Source organism: Parasteatoda tepidariorum, chromosome 9, assembly GCF_982258835.1.
Source record: "Parasteatoda tepidariorum strain Cologne lab strain chromosome 9, Ptep-v5.0, whole genome shotgun sequence".
NCBI lineage: Eukaryota > Metazoa > Arthropoda > Arachnida > Araneae > Theridiidae > Parasteatoda > Parasteatoda tepidariorum.
Genome location: NC_141763.1, coordinates 49,689,997 through 49,708,538, shown reverse-complemented (window position 1 = coordinate 49,708,538; position 18,542 = coordinate 49,689,997). Strand labels below are relative to the sequence as shown.

The 18,542-nt window shown below is 29.5% G+C and overlaps 1 protein-coding gene across 4 annotated transcripts in view; it reads right to left on the bottom strand.

The window, feature by feature from the left end:
- LOC122268318 (uncharacterized) overlaps nt 1-18,542 on the bottom strand; it is a 138,204-nt gene that overhangs the window by 69,893 nt on the left and 49,769 nt on the right. Inside the window, exons 1-3 of one of the 4 annotated variants that reach the window (XM_087151763.1) lie at nt 14,407-15,166; nt 7,881-7,936; nt 4,650-4,863 (exon numbers count right to left, since the gene is read on the bottom strand). The exons of 1 other annotated variant lie outside the window; for it this stretch is intronic. In XM_087151763.1, the coding sequence (XP_087007889.1) occupies nt 4,741-4,863; nt 7,881-7,936; nt 14,407-14,902 (675 nt within the window). In that variant the 5' untranslated portion in view covers nt 14,903-15,166 and the 3' untranslated portion in view covers nt 4,650-4,740. Of the gene's footprint in view, nt 1-4,649; nt 4,864-7,880; nt 7,937-10,068; nt 12,833-14,406; nt 15,167-18,542 lie in introns of those variants that run through there. 2 more of the 4 variants (XM_087151762.1, XM_087151768.1) reach the window with 2 other exon arrangements.

The window sequence follows — 18,542 nt, the reverse complement described above, 5'->3', positions numbered from 1 at the left end:
TTTAGTAAGGAAATTTGAATAAAACATTTTGAATAAAAAACACTTTATTTAAGGAATGTCTAGTTTTATAAAATAGGATATGATATGATCTTCTGATAGAATATGATTATACACCAGATTGTGCTTATTTAATGTGATTATTTTTTATTTTTTTATTTTGTTTTTCAATTACTGATACAATTTCAATAATATATATATGTATGCATAGATTTGGAATAATATATTTATCAATTTCTTGAATATATATTTATAAATATTAATATAAATACGTAGTCAACATTTTTAAGCATCTCTCACAGCATCGCAAATTTCTCAACATCTTATAGGGTAAATTAACGAACGAAGGAACACTTAAGCTTAGCTTGCCTTTAAGAAAAAATCATAAAAATTTCAAAATTTTTAATTTTAGCTAAATGATGGTGCCGACATATTTGATATTAAATACAATTATGTAAAAAGAATTTAGATAACTAACATAATATTGTTTTAAGCTTTTGGTGGTTTAAATAATAAGTAGTAAGATAAGCAAGTGAAGGAACAGTTCTTACCATTGAATAAACACTAAATTTTCCAGTGAATGAACACTTAATTCAGAGAAAGTTTGATGCTCGTTAGGAATCCAGAGGCCACACAAATGTCTGAAAACACGATTTTTCTTGGAATTACAACATATAACCACAGTTAACGTGGAAAATGTTACTTTTTTTCAGTCATGGAATGGAAAGTAAAATAAGTTTGAATACATAATTAAAAAAAAAAAGGTTTTTCATTTTTTTCTCACAGCTAAATTATGAATGTTTATCATTGCGTAATCCGATGATGTTTTTATTATTATTATAATTCGATCACTTTTTTGTTTACTCTTTTCCCCATATTTTTTTAAACTATTTCGTAATCTTTCTAAGTATATTTTTTCTCTTCGTCATATTTTCTGCTTTAACTTTTTTTCAGCTCTTTCAATCTCTTTAAATTTTCGTTCTTTTTCTGAAGTTAATGCAAACAAGTAATTTTTTTCTTTTGATTTAACCTTCCTCTTTTTTCCAAATTTTTAGCCAATGTAAATTTATCTTCGAAATTTCTTTTGATTTTCCCGTACCATTTCTGGAATTCCTCACTGGATAATAAATGAGAAAAAGGAGTTTCGAAGTTTGAGTAAAATCCATCTCTCATTGACTTATATCTGGTGGGTCTTCAGCAGTACTTACCATTTACTTATGGAACCAATTGTTTTTGCAACTAACAATGCCTCAAGAGGACTTATATCAAAATCAGTTTTCAAGATACTTTCATTATCAATGTTAGTTGTATCTGCTTCAGGGCCAAAATTTGATTAACCAAATGCTCTTTTTGAAATAAATTCATCAATATTGAGAAAAGCTCAGGCTATTGGATATTTGGGAGATTAAACTTTTCTGACGTCAATTTTCCTTTAAAAATTTGCAGCATAACTTGTGAGATTACCTTCTCATGCTTCTGAAGAAATAGTGCATCCTTACTCTCGAAGCATGTATTTTGCTGATAAGTTGTCTTGCTCATTATTCTTGGTGGCTGTTTTGCATGCATTTGTTAAAGTCCACGTTTTTTACATCTAATGGAAAGATATCGCATTTCATAAAAGCATTTTAACTTCATCATTTGATGCCTCAAAATCTTCTTAATTATTAACGAAATTAGTAACGCCTGTATTTAAGCTACCGTTTTTTACTTATTTACATCTTGATTCTGATTTTGTACGAATGCTTTCATGAATCACCCGTACTCAAGGGGTTAAAGCTGAAAAAATGATTATCCCTAAAATTTTGTACATAACTGTAATAAGTTATGTTAATTTGATTTTAATATGAAATCCTCGAATAAATTTAGCAAAAACAGCATAATCTAAACAATATCAGATAAAAAGTACATGTATTTAAATTCTAAAAACTTAGAAAAACATAAATAATTTATAAATCGATTCAAATTTTCTTTTCAAACGACATCAAAATATTTTTTTTTTGCTCTTTAGACAGAAATCAGCTTAAAAATTGCCTAGAAACTTCGAGACATTTTCTATTAACAATGAATTAGACCCCTCTGAGCAATCACAAAACATTATTTCAATTTTTTTACAGTCATAGCATGGTTGCCTAGCAACCTAGTAAAATTAAGCATTCCACTTTTGAATTTGTCAATGGGTTATCTTAAAATATTCATTTGCGCAGGCGACTTTTTTTGGCGGATTTCAGGACTATCGCCAAATATATAAACCTTTATTGCGACCCAATTTACGATCCAATTTTTTTAAAATTTTCCCTAATTCATGTGTCTAGATTCCAAATATGTAAAAAATTATATGTTTATTCAGAGAAAGTACGTTTTTGTGTCTGATTTAATATATTTACTAGTTAGCACTAATTAATTAGCATTTTTGAGGTCACCCCCAGGAATCATTAGGATTGACACTTAGTTCGTGAAAATCCGATCATTAGAACGAAAGTTATTCAGGGTGATTCGTTTTTTTTTTGCGGACTGTACACCTGTGTTAACATTTCGTCAATACAGACATTTACAGGGCAGATTTGTTAGCTCTTTCAGTGGCACCATATTAGGTGGGCCAACGTTGCACCCACAGGAAGGACAGATAGTATAGAGAATGAAAGAACATCCTTGCCATGCCTAGGATTCGAACCCAGAACCTTTCTGATGCAAGACCAGTTCCCTGACCCTTACACACACAGTACTACTACCCTTAAAGTCCGGTCGGTTCAAATAAAAATGCTATTGAACGAAGAAGACTCACAATCACCAAAATGTACCAGAAACTGGTGGTTTTTTCCGGTACTTAATCGTAGGACCATGAAAAACTCCTTTCAACGGTATCTATAATAAAACTGCACCAATAATCAGGATACTAATATTGCCTTCACCAACTTTAATTAATCATCATTGTCAGTTAGACCAAAACGATTTTTTACCTTTCTCTTAGACGAATAAATTGAATTTCTCAATTAATTTTGCATTTTAGTCTATAGCTTATTTTTTTATTTCAGCTAGTACTCATTATCAAAATCAAATAAGCATCATTAGCATCAAAAAAAAGTATTAAAATTTTTTTCTTTTCTTTTAAACGAAGAAAAATATCTCTCTATAAACTTTGCGTTTCAGTAACTAATTTATTTTATTAAAGTTACCTTTAATTCAAAATAATTTTGTTTTACAGGAATACGTTTCAAACAGTAGGAAAAAATAAACACGTATTTTCAGATTACTTTAGGAATGCTCATTTGGTGAGATAGTCCACTTATACTAGCACGCTCTTGCTAATAATTGAGACATAAAGAATAAAAACAACTAAACATTAAAAAAAGTGTTATGAACTATTTTTTTTAAATAATAAAAACAATTTATGAAAACTATAAGCTAGCAAAAAACCCAGATGTTATCTTTAAAATATTTGATGAAACAAAATCGTCTGCAATTTTATTTATAATGGCTAATTGATATGGGATAATATCATTTTTTAAACGTCTCTCCCAAACGATCAATTAAAATTTTTGAGCAATTGTTTGGATCAAGAACTATAATTAATCCTTTTCACATCTGTCCTAATTTCAGAATACTAGAACACAGACTTATAGAGTTATAAGCGAGAAAATCACAAACACATTTTATATTACAGATGAAAAATCAAAACTAATGAATAACGTAGTATTTCAGCAACATACACAGATCGTATGCAAAGATATTATTCCATAGTAAAGTTAAAATTAAAATTTCATTAGAATCCATGCCCAGAGTTGTCGTCATACGTCATACTAAGAGCCAAACCCTATTATGACCTGTTCCTTCGCGTGCTCCAGTACAGGTCATAATAGAGAAGTGCCCCTAACCGCGTGCGACGACAAAGTAACTCCCTGATCAAGCACTGTGAAAAATTGGCCTTCGTGGAAGACTTTGTAATGGAACTAACCTGTATTTGCTTTACATGGTGAGGAAAGTTGAAAAAACCTCACAAGGTTAGCTCGACAGCTAGTGGACTCTGACCAATGATCCATTTACCATTTCATGTCAGCATTGGGTTTGGTTTAAACAAGGTAGCTCACTTTTCTGACATTTATACAATATTTATTTTGTATTCTTTTGACAGCTGATAAAATTGTTAAGGTACAATGAAATGAAATATGTTTTGTTTAACATTATATTTAATTTATTCTTTTGTCATAATCTATATATTAATTTGTGATAGTTGAAGCTAGTTTGAATCCTCAGATATATAAAATTTTTATTGCACCATTAAAAGTAACGATAAAGTTAAATATATTTTTTTAAACAAAATATTCGTGGTTTTGTATCCGAATTAAATCAAATAGGCATTTTATTTCGAGACAAAATTATATTTAAATCAGCATTAAATCAGCAAATGTAATCAATTACTCAGTTGTATAAATGGCTGTTTATAATCTGATCCATCTGTCATTTCAAACAATTCAATTAGAAAAAAAATTCTTTAGAACGAAGCGATATAATTAAAAAAAATTTAAATCGGAATTCTAATTTTTCAGTAAGAAATTCAACTACTTATCATGAACATTAAATCAATAAATGTTTTCGAAGTTTTAAACATGAAATGTGTGTTATTGAAACAAATTTTGTATAAGAAAATGTAAAACTTCATAATTGAATACATTTATTTCACCCACATTTAATGTTTCATCATAAAAGGTGGCAACAGTTATATTTACAAGTTAAATTTCGATTTCATCAAACTTCGGTTCCGTTACATGAATTTCCTTGTACAAACTCCATAATCTTATCCACACATTCTTGTGGCATTGGCTCAGTTACTGCACAGCGAACCTTTTCCACATCTTTAGACATGCATATCTAATAAATAAGTAAATAAATAAATACATTAAAAAAAATTAAGGAACACGACAAAAAAGTACCTTTATTCTACTATTAGAAAAAGAAATAACTTCAAACATTTAAAGGTGGAAAAAGTCTACACGATGAAAAATTCGGGATCATATTACAGTACGAGGTACGTCATCCAGAGTTCCGGTACTTTTTATGGTAAACTTTCACGGAACAAAAAACATTATATACTGCAAGTTCTACCGCAATATTTATTTCAAAATCACGGAGTCACTATAGTTGATTAATTATTAATGTAAAATATATGGTACTGAAATTTGCTGTAAAAATGAATTTTACGGTAAAATTAATTTTACGATTGATGCGCACAGCACAGGGTGTTGGTAATTTACCGCAATTCGATCTGTAATTTATTACAATGCTTACAAAGAACCAATATTCAATACCCACCAGACATTAATGAAGAATACAAACCAGAGTTGGTTAAAAAATAAAAAAATTAAAAAAACGTCACGTTGTTAACTATAATTAGGAAAAAATAAAATAAAAATAAATGTGTAAAACAAAGACGAAATTTTTTTATACCCACGTTGAATTAATGCAAATCTCAAATCTGCTCTGGAATCGTGTTTCATTATTGAGGATGTCGATTCCTTAGTTAACGACATGAGTTTCTCACTTGCTCTGATTTACCTCTTTTGGCCTCCATCAAGGCCACCGCAGGTTTTATTGTTTCGTTTACAACTTATATTTTATTTTCAATTTTTTCATTGGCAACTAAAAGTGTTTTTTGCAATTTAAGTCCAGAGGAACATGAGTGGAGAAACAAATAAAAATACACTTTATTGTTAATCTTACCTGAAATCATTACCGAAAAGTTAACATGCTTTCATGTGTTCCTATAGATAGAGCCAGAAATATGATAAATTTTACCTTATTTTGGTGGTTTTGACTATACTTTTTTTTTCTCAGTATGGATTTAAACGTACTTAGGAATCGATCTTGATTGCTCAAGTGCTTTGGTCAAGACGATACGAAAATAGTCATTAAAATTATTTTCGAAGTTTTAATTTAAAAGCTTTATTTTAAAAATTTTAAAATAAATCGAATTTATAATTCATTTATGTAGTATATCTAGAAATCGCAGTCAGAGAAGTGTTAAAAAAATTGTTTTAATTAATTATATTTGATTTCATGATTTAACTTACTATCGTTTCTTTTTAAAAAATTACAAAATGTAAAATCTTTTATAATGACATTTTTGCAAAGCAGCTTTTCGAATTATAAGAGTTTCTGCGCATTAAAATTAGCCTGACAGGGGAAAGGGGACTATTCGGTCATTTTTTTCTAATTTATGAAAATACCATATTTAATATATTTTTTTAACTCATGAAGTGTTTTTTTTAAGAATAATTTGGACGCTTACCTGCATTCTTGTTCATATTTGGAATTGCAAAACTGTTTATTTAATAATATTTTTATTTTTAAAAAAAGGTTGTTTTTGTAGACACTTGCCCACTATATAAGACAAGCTATGATGCTAGTTCGGACGAACTTGATAACTTATTATTTTCTCGTTTAATACAACTCAATTAATGCAATCAACTGCAATCTAAGTCTTAGTGCAGAATAAATACTGGCATACTATAATTAAAGTACTAATTTGTACTTTTCATTATACTGAGAAATACAGTTTGAAAGTAAGCCAATACATTTTAAAACTATTATTCAACTTGGTTTATCTGAAAGCAGAAAGCCAATATTAAGTTTAATTTTTAATAACCTTAGTTTTAAATTAATGATGAAATATTCTGAATGGACAACGCACGGAATCTACAAACAAATCGCAAAAGCGGTGACAGGACCGTTCGTGGTTATTCTGCTGAAGAATATAATGTATTACAAAAGATAATATATAAAAAATGCTTGGTTTTCTTTATTAATCCAACTTTATTGAATCATATTCTTTTCACTAATTTCATAAAACAACTCTGTTAAATGTTCTCAAAACCTTCAAAAAGTGAATTAATACAAAGGTTCCGTGCTAAATTTTTCACTTGAGATTGAAACAACTTTTTGTATTTTGTATATCATTCTACAAAATCATTCTAATTAAGAAAATAAATAACGTCAAATGTGTTACATTTTTACGAATTTTTGGGACTTTAAGAAATCACTCAAGTTGATTTGCACATTAGCAAGATAATTTGTAGAATAAATCATTTCTACACAGTAGCATTAACACAAGCAATTTGTTACTGCTTTGTTGCGATATTTTAAGAAATCATCCTAGTAAATCTGCACATCAGCAAGATTATCTGTAGAATAACTGATTTGTACAGTGTAGCAGTAACACAAGCGGTTTGGTTACATTATTAATACTACAAAAAAAGGGGAAATAATGTCTGAAAAAATTACCTTACTGTATGGTAAGGACATTTCTAATGAATAAAAACCATAATTCTAGTTAATAAAACCAAAATATACGGTATTTAAACCGTTCATTTGGTAATTTTACCGCGCGTTTGGTTTGATTTACCGAAAATTCTGGTTTTTAACATTATTATTCTTATGACTACACAGTTCGCAGAATATATAAAACTAAAAAGTAAATTTAATCGAATGTTTTTATTTTTTTATTTTGCCACGCTTTGAGGTATCATGATATAAAATAATCATATTTTGCAACATTTACCGAATTATGTATTATACATTATGAAATCATATTTTATTGTTATTTTTTCAGAAATCATTATCGAAACGCTGCGGTAAAAACTACCGAGCTTTTTGGTATTCTCATAGAGCAAGTATCACGGTAAATTTTACCGTATTCTGGTAGCCTCAAAAACGCTTTCTTTCTCTCAGTCTCTTTAGCGTCAACTGAAATTGCAAGAAACGTTATTAGAAAACGTTATAAAGTTTATAGAAAACGTTAAAATAAGAACTGCTTAGATTTATTTATTATGCTTAGATTTATTTATTACGTTCATTAATGTAATTACGTTTATTGAATAACTATAACTCACTGTATGATTTCCTGATTGACACTGCTCTGGACCAATTCTGTTATCATTCCGCATTTCTGAAAAATAAAATATACTTTTATAGCATACGATTATAGCATGCATTCATGCTACTGTATTTTAAATGTAATATATCATTTAAGGCTTACTAAAAATACTATAAATATGTCAAAATAAATGTAAGAGGTTTTAATATTTTCTCTTAAAATGCAAAAATTTTAAGTGAAAGGTTATTTATTTTATTATTTTCTCATAAATGTAAAAATTTTAAGTTATACAACTTAAAATTTTTTGTCAAAATAGTCAAAGAAACATACACATTATCTCTAACTAATATTTAGGTGGAAAAAAAAGCATTGTGGAAGGTAAAATAGCAGCAAGATGCTCTATTCACCATAGTTATTTACCCAGTCCAGAGAGAATGAATTAGGAAGCCTAATGTAACAGGTCATGAAATGTATAAACGCATGCTTTACATTATCCCACTACAGCGTGCAAAACAAAAAAACGAGCCCCCCTAAGTAACTTTTGATTTAATGATCGAATCTTCACGTTCTAGAATTTACTCTTAATAGTTCAAAGCGCTGAGCTCAAATACGTCGAATAATAAATAATATTTTAAGTTACGAAATTTAGACACCAAAACGTATTTTCACTGAATAAATATAACTTTTTCTCGACGAATTCGATTCCGACCCCCCCCCCCCAGAAGGGACTGTCCGAAATCTCAGAAATAGGGTCCCAATTGCTTGACCAGGAGGGTGGTCCAAAGTTCGAACCACTTTACATTAATTTTACTTTTTGCGTATTTCCCAATATCTCGAGAAATTTTTTTAAGCGAATTGAAAAATTTTCGCACAAATTTATAAAATTCGTTTATTTAAATATAATATAGTAAACTGCAAGATGTGTAGTTTATTACATCATTTTAAAAAAAATTTAATTTTAAGGGACCAAGCAAAATTTGAGCGAAATCGGTCAAATAGTTTATCAGAAATCTTATTCTGAAAAATTTGTATTTTCAGAATTTGATTTCTCAGGAACTATTTGACCAATTGTGCTCAAAATTTCTAATTTGTCGTGTAAAAATACATTCTTTAAAATGAAAGTTGTATAATTTAAATTTATTTAATTGTCAAAAATTGCATAATTTACAATCCAATTTTTTTTCCATTGCTTTTTAGTAAAACAATAAAAAATAAAAAAGGCTTACCGAAATTCATTTTTTGGGTGGAATTATCTGTGGTTAAATTAATTTTATATTTTTGGACAAAATATTTTCAATTTACTTAAAAAGATCTCGAGATATGGCGAAATCAAAAAATGAAAATTAACAGTTAGGGGTTCAAACTTTCGCCCACTCCTCTGACCAAATTAAGCATATATCCTAACGTAGCCCCTATATTTTGAGGGTCGAAAATCTTCATTCATTCAGAAAAAAATAACTATATTTATTTAAAGAAAGTACTGCTTCGTGCCTGATTTCGTAACTCAAAACATCGTCTGCACTAATTAGGTCACCCTTCTAACTATAGAGTCCAAGAACGTGAAAGTACCTTCATTAAATCGAAAGCTATTCAGGGTGGTCCAGATTTTATTTTGAGCATTGTACATAACATTAAACTTGAATGAGTCAGGAATGTGTAGAAATAAGCTACTCTATGAGCTCGAACAACTGTCCTTGTCATTACGATTTCCAGAATAGTTGCCAAACTTAAGTTGGAAACATACAATAATATATGTTCAACAAATATCTGATATTATTTCAGAATCAAATCTATTATTGGTTTATTTTAATACATAAGATTAAATTACCAAATAGCTAAAATAAAACTTAAAGTGGATCAAACAACTAAACTATTTTACTATCGTGATGTATTTTGCGTTTTGTATTCCGCCAACAATTAACTAATTTTACATTACAGAATTCTTTACATTAAATGCAACCGTTACATAGGTATAATTCTATGTTTTACATTTTGAAAACAATTAATCATTTTTACAATACATGATTAACAGTGGCTTCTACACAATGATGAGATCTATATTTTGCATTCTACCAACCATATTACATTAAAATCAGTAGCTGCTACATAATAAGCTATTTCTCATTTTATTTACTGAAACTTTAAAAGTGTTCCAATATTAAACAGTGCAAAAATAATTTTAACACTCATTTAAAATAACTTACCTTTAAACATATCGTGCATTAATTTACCATAAGTGGCACACTCTGGATACAAGGGTAGCATGATCATTCCACCAGTGCCTCCTGGAGCAGCAGCTCCTATTGGACCTCCGGAGCCTCCTGGACCAACAGGGCTACCTGGACTACCTGGTGGTCCAGGAGTACCAGGACTTCCAGGTGGAGAACCAGGGCCTCCTCCTCCACCTCCGCCTCCTGTTCCACCACCTCCTCTTGGACCACCTGCACCTCCTGGTCCACCGGCCCCTCCTGGTCCACCAGGGCAATTAGGAAAACCAGTTCCTCCCTGGCCCCCAGTGCCTCCTGAACCACCAGTGCCTCCTGGGCCACCAGCGCCTCCTGGACTACCGGCCCCTCCTGGGCCAGCAGGGCAACCTGGATTACCTGGTGCTCCAGGAGAACCAGGACTACCACCTTGACCTTGTACTGTTACAAGGATTACCACTGTGATCAATAAAACGGTAAATATGAACCACTTCATGTCGAAGCAGAAAGAAACATACAAAAGTATGCTTTTTATAACAATCGTTCGATTCCGTGTGTATACTTCCTGCAGCGTATCTGATACATCTATAAATTATTAGCAACACGCGCTGTCGAAACAACACGTTATCAGTAACCTTCTAGACATGCGCTGTTGAAAATTTTCTTCTTCTTTTGCGTAAGAGGAAGCAGTAAGATTAAGAGTATAAGCAAATGATAATAGTTGGATACACGTGTTGAAGTGACAGATTAAAACTTTTTACTTACGACTTCCTGATAAGTTCATTTCTTATATTATTTCAGAAATTTAGAAGTTATTGATCATGTTTTCTCCTAAATAAATTCCGCGTGAGTTTGAAACAGTAATATAATAATATATGCTATCTAAATAATGAGTTCGAAATATTATTGCCGATTAAAAAAAAATTGATCTTATTACATTACTAGCTGGATGCCCGTTATTATTACGGATTGAAAAAAAAGTAAATAATCATTAATTTAATACAGGACAGCATTACAAAATTAGGTACAAAACTGAAAGACATATTTAAATACAATTAATACAGCTAGAATAATTTCATTTTTATTTTTTTATTTATTATTATTATTTGTCCTTTTCGGTTGCTTTACGTTATTAGATAAAGAAAAACCTAAAATATTTTTTTTATAATTTTATTTCCTTCCAATGTGCAGTCCGCAAAAAAAAAATATCCCCCTAAATAACTTTCGTTCTAATGATAGGATTTTCACGAATGGTTCTTATCACAATCTTAATGGTTCCTGGGGGTGACCTAATCAATTGGCGATAACTATTAATTAAGTTACGAAATCAGACACAAAAACGTACTTTCTCTGAATAAACATATATATATATATTTTTGATATTTGGACTCCTTATCTTCAAAATATGGATTTTTTTATGCCATATTAATCTACATATTTTTCAATTGAAAAATCTAAAGTTTCAACTGTTTTTATTTATTAGAAGATGAGGAAAATTAAAATTGATTATTTAAAAAAAATAATTTGGCGACAATAAAGAAATAATTAAATGGGGTGATTAATATTATAATGTGATAAACTTACGAGGAACTTGACTAAGCGCACGTAGCGTAAAATTTCATTCATATTTTTTTCGCTATTAATCGTTTGCTAATCTTTTTAATTTTATTTTTTTAAAACTATAAAATACGATGTTTATGTTTTAGTCGTCTAAAAATCTATTCGCAATTTAGTAAAGAAATTTGAATAAAGCATTTTATTGAATAAAAAACATTTTATTCAACGAATGTCGAATTTTATAAAAGCATGCTTCTGATAGAATATGATTATACACGAGATTGTGCTTATTTAATGTGATTATTTAAAAATTTTTAGTTTTTTTTTCTCAATAACTGATGAAATTTCAATAACATACATACGTATGAATAGATTTGGAATAAAATATTTATCAATTTCGTGAACATATTTTTTATAAACATTAATAGATATACGTAATAGACATATTTAAGCATATCTCATATCATCGCAAATTTCTCAACATCTTATATATCGTCTTAAAAGTAATTTTTTAATCACCTGTCCGGAAATGTTTCGCAGAACTATTTTACCAACTATTTAACTAAATTTTTACATTTTTAAAAATCTTATTCTTTACCCTACTACGTTTATTATTTCCTCATCAATATATTAATCATTTTTTTTAGTACTTTAATTTAGTTTTTCCTTAAAGTAAAGTTCTTTTTTAAATTATTGTCAAGTTTTTATAAAAATCAATTATTGTCTGCTACCTAAGAATTAAGCCTTGTTAAGAAATTAAAAACATTCGACTGTTTAAAATTATTTAATGCAAAACAGCTGATTATTTACTAAGAATACTATTTTTTTCGAAAAAAGAATATAAATCATTGATTGTCTTTTTATTTCTTGTGACTCCAACATAGATTATCTAAAATAGTGTTGATGTTCTATAAGTCACTACAAAGAGTATAAAGATACCGAGCATAAAAAGTTGTCGAATACGTAGCCAAACTTTTTTAAGTATTATTTAGGCGGGTAAAAAAGCATTATTAATGCCTGGTGAATCACCATTGTGGAAGGTAAAATCATAGCAGGATGCTCAATCCACCATAGTTGTTTATCCAGTGCAGGGAGAATTAGGAAGCGTAATGTAACAGGTCATGAAATGTATAAACATATGTCTTACACCCTAATTAACATTTGATCTAATGATCGAATCTTCACGTTCTAGAATTTAATATTAATGGTTCAAAGGGGTGACCTCAAATATGCTGAATAATTAACGATATTTTAAGTTACGAAATTAGACGCAAAAACGTACTTTCTCTGAATAAGCGTAACATTTTTTCGACGAATTCGGATTTCAAACTTATAAAATGTAAGGGCTAACCGTAATCTCAGAATTAGGGTCCCAATAGCTTGACCAGGAGAGCTGTCCAAAGTTTGAACCCCTTTATGTTAATTTTACTTTTTGCGTATTTCACAATATCTCGAAAAATTTTTAAGCGAATTGAAAATTTTTTGCACAAATTTATAAAATTAGTTAATTTAAATATAATATATTAAACTGTAAGATTAGTAGTTTATTACATGATTATAAAATTATTTTAAAGGACAAAGCGAAATTTGAGCGAAATCGGTCAAATAGTTTATCAGAAATCTTATTTTGAAAAAGTCGTATTTTTAGAATTTGATTTTTCAGGAACTATCTGACTAATTGGGCTCAAACTTTCTAATTTGCTGTGTAAAAATACATTCTTTAAAATAATGTCAAAAATTGCATAATTTACAATCCAATTTTTTATTATATATTTAATATTATATATTATTTTATTGTATATTTAATAAAACAAAATTGGACTTATCAGTAGTTAAATTAATTTTATATTTGTGTGCAAAATTTTTTAATTTTCTTAAAAAGTTCTCGAGATATGGCGAAATCAAAAAAGAAAAATTATCAGTAAAGGGTCCAAACTTTCGACCACTCTCCTGACCAAACTAACCATATATCCCTATATTTTGGGGTTCGCAAGTACCCATTCATCGAGAGAAAAAGTAACTATGTTTATTTAGAGAAAGTACGATTTCGTGGCTGATGTCGTAACTCAAAACATCGTCTGCACTAATTAGGTCACCCCTCTAACCATAGAGTTCTAGAACGTGAGAATACCTTCATTCGATCAAAAGCTATTCAGGGTGGTCTAGTTTTTATTTTGCGCATTGTACGTGACATTAAATTTGAATGAGACAGGAATGGGTAGAAATAAACTACTCCGTGATCTCGAACCACTGTCCTTGCCATTACTATTTCCAGAATTGTTGCCAAACTTTAGTTGGAAACATACAATAATGCTCAAAAAATATCATATATTCGTTCAGAATCGAATCTATTATTGTTTTATTTTAATACATAAGATTAAATTATATTTAAAAAATTAGTCAGAACCAAATAGCTAAAATAAAAATTAAGGTGGATCAAACAACTAAACCATTTCACTATCGTGATGTATTTTGCGTTTTGTATTCCGCCAACAATTAACTAATTTTACATTACAATATTCTTTACATTAAATGCAACCGTTACATAGGTATAATTCTCTGTTTTACATTCTAAAAACAATTTATCATTTTTTCAATACATGATTAACAGTGGCTTCAACACAATGATGAGATCTATATTTTGCATTCTACCAACCATATTACATAAAAATCAGTAGCTGCTACATAATAAGCTATTTCTTATTTTATTTACTGAAACTTTAAAAGTATTCCAATATTTAAAATTTCCAAAAATTTTAACACTCATTTAAAATAACTTACCTTTAAACATATCGTGCATTAATTTACCATAAGTTGCACACTCTGGATACAAGGGTAGCATGATCATTCCACCAGTGCCTCCTGGAGCAGCAGTTCCTATTGGACCTTCGGAGCCTCCTGGACCAACAGGGCTACCTGAACTACCTGGTGGTCCAGGAGGGCCAGAACTTCCAGGTGGAGAACCAGGGCCTCCTCTTCCACCATAGCCTCCTATACCACCACCTCCTCTTGGACCACCTGCACCTCCTGGTCCACCGGCCCCTCCTGGTCCACCAGGGCAATTTGGAAAACCAGTTCCTCCCTGGCCCCCAGTGCCTCCTGGACCACCAGTGCCTCCTGGGCCACCAGTGCCTCCTGGACTACCGGCCCCTCCTGGGCCAGCAGGGCATCCTGAAGTACCTGGTGCTCCAGGAGAACCAGGACTACCACCTTGACCTTGTACTGTTACAAGGATCACCACTGTGATCAATAAAACGGTAAATATGAAACACTTCATGTCGAAGCAGAAGGAAACATGCAAAAGTATGCTTTTTATAACAATCGTTCGATTCCGTGTCCGACTTCCTGCAGCGTATCTGATACATCTATAAATTATTAGCAACACGCGCTGTCGAAACAACACGTTATCAGTAACCTTCTAGACACGCGCTGTAGAAAATTTTCTTCTTCTTTTGCGTAAGAGGAAGCAGTAAGATTAAGAGTATAAGCAAATGATAATAGTTGGATAATAGTTGAATACACGTGTTGAAGTGACAAATAAAAACTTCTTACTTGCGACTTCCTCATAAGTTCAAATCTTATCTTATATCTGAAATTTAGAAGTTATTGATCAGGTTTTCTCCTGAATAAATTTCGCGTGAGTTTGAAACAGTAATATAATAATATATGCTATCTAAATAATGAGTTCGAAATATTATTGCCGATGAGAAAAATTTGATCTTATTACATTACTAACTGGATGCCCGTTATTATTACGGATTGAAAAAAAATTGAATAATCATTAATTTAATACTGAACACCATTACAGAATCATGTACAAAACTAAACGACATATACAAACACCATTAATACAGCTAAAATAATTTCATTTTTATTTATTTATTTATTTTTATTATTTGTCCTTCTCGGTTGCTTTGTGTTATTAGATAAAGAAAACCTAAAATAATTTTTTTAAAATTTTATTTATTTCCAATGTACAGTCGGCAAAAAAAAAAAGATATCACCCTGAATAACTTTCGTTCTAATGATCGGATTTTCACGAACTAAGTGTTAATCTTAATGGTTCCTAGGGGTGACCTCAAATATGCTAATTAATTAGTGCTAACTATTAATTAAGTTACGAAATCAGACACAAAAACGTACTTTCTCTGAATAAACATATATTTTTTCTTACATATTTGGATTCTTAACCTTCAAAATATAGGGGGTAGCCGCAATCAGGGAAATATGGTCCCCATAGTTTGGTCAGGAGAGCGATCCAAAGTTCGTACCCCTTAATGTTAATTTCACTTTTCACGTTTTTAGTCATATTTTAAAAACTAATAAAGCAATTCGAAGAAAATTTCACCCAGTCATAAAACTCATTTACCCAAAGATAATTTCGCGAAAAAAATAATTTTTAATAATTGTTAATTATTTTTTATTATTTAATTAAATTAAGGATGAAAAATTTTTGAATTATAAGGTATGAATTTTTTTATACCATATTAATCTACATATTTTTCAATTGAAAAATCTAAAGTTTCAACTGTTTTTATTTATTAGAAGATGAGAAAAATTAAAATTAATTATTTTAAAAAAAATAATTTGGCGACAATGAAGAAATGATTAAATGGAGCGATTAATATTAAAATGTGATAAACTTGCGAGGAACTTGACTTCGCGCGCCTAGCATAAAATTTCATTCATATTTTTTTCGCTAATAATCGTTTGCTTATCTTTTAATTTTTATTTTTTTAAGCTATAAAATACGATGTTTCTTCTTTAGTCGTCTAAAATTCTATTTGCAATTTAGTAAAGAAATTTGAATAAAACATTTTATTGAATAAAATACATTTTATTCAGAGAATGTGGAGTTTTATAAAAGCGTGCTTCTGATAGAATATGATTATACAACAGATTGTGCTTCTTTAATGTGATTATTTTTTATTTATTTTTTCTCAATAACTGATAAAATTTCAATAATATACATACGAATGAATAAATTTGGAATAAAATATTCATCAATTTCTTGAATATATATTTTATAAATATTAATAAAAATACGCAGTCAACATTTTTAAGCATCTCTCACAACATCGCAAATTTCTCAAAATCTTATAGGATAAACTAACCAGTGAAGGAATACTTAAGCTTAGCTTGTCTTTAAAAAAAAATCATAAAAATTTCAAAATTTGTAATTTTAGCTAAATGACGTATTTGTTATTAAATGCATGTCGACATATTTGTTATTAAATGCAAATTATGTAAAAAAAATTTAGATAACTTACATAATATTGTTTTAAGCTTTTGGTGGTTTAAATAATAAGTAGTAAGATAACCAAGTGAAGGAACAGTTCTTAAATTGAATAAACACTAAATTTTCCAGTGAATGAACACTTAATTTTGAGAATGTTTGATGCTCGTTAGGAATCCTTAGGCCACACAGATATCTGCCGGCCTGTAGATGCCTGAATTGACTGATGTTAAATCAGGCGGGCATTAGGAAAAAAAAAATCTTTTAAGTTTTCGTGCCCCCATTTCAGTATCTTAAGGGCCTTACGAGCTCTGTTTAAAAAGAGAGTATCATATATATATATATATATATATATATATATATATATATATATATATATATATATATATATATATATATATATATATATATATAACAAAAATAATCATAGTAGCAGTATTTGGTGGTAAATGTAGCTTATCGTAATTGAAGAATATGCTGTGCGACATTTTATGGTGAATTTGCGAATGTAAGTTTCAGAATGTATCGAAACATGTGGATGCTATTTGCTAATCATCTTTATCCAAAGAAAACCATGTAACGTAAATATCTAGCAAAATGAAGCAATTTTTTAAACAATGAATCATACAATATGCAACATATTATTTCAATATCTTATTCTTAAACATAACATATTTCAATGTTTTTAAAATGCCACTAAACATTCAGCAATTCATTGAGTTATAGAAAAAAGAAATCGTAAATTACAGAAAACCTTGTGAATGTGCATTAGAATTACTATACAATCTACATTTTATTTTTCATGCACTTTTTTTTCTTCAAACTTTCATGCCTAGAAGACTCGATTAAAGCTGTAAAAATCATTATCCCTAAAATTTTGTATATAGCTATTATAAGTTATGTTAATTTGATTTTAGTATGAAATCCTCGAATAAACATAGCAAAAATAGCATAATCTAAATAATATCAGATAAAAAGTTCATGTATTTAAATTCTGAAAACTTATAAATCGATTCAAATTTTCTTTTCCAAAGAGATTAAAATAATTTTTTATTTTATTTATTTATTTTTTTTTTTTTTGCTTTTTGGACATAAATGAACTTAAAAATTGTCTATTGCCTAGAAACTTCGAGGTGTTTTCTATTAACTATTAATTAAACCTCTCAGAGCAATCACAAAACATTATTTCAATTTTTTTACAGTCAGAAATTGGTTGCCTAGCAACCTAGTAAAATTAAGCGTTTCTCTTTTGAATCAGTCAAGGGTTATCTTAAAATATTTATTTGCGCAGGCGACTTTTTTTGGCGATTTTCTGGACTATCGCCAAATATATAAACCTTTATTGCAACCCAATTTACGACCCAATTGTTTTAAAATTTTGTCTACCCCCCTAATTCAAGTGTCTAGATTCCAAATATGTAAAAAAAAAATATATGTTTATTCAGAGAAAGTACGTTTTTGTGTCTGATTTCGTAACTTAATTAATAGTTTGCACTAATTAATTAGCATATTTGAGGTCACCTCCAGGAACCATTAAGATTGACACTTAGTTCGTGAAAATCGGATCATTAGAACGAAAGTTATTCAGGGTGATATCTTTTTTTTTTTGCGGACTGTACACCTGTGTTAACATTTCGTCTATACAGACATTTACGGGGCAGATTTGTTAGCTCTTTCATTG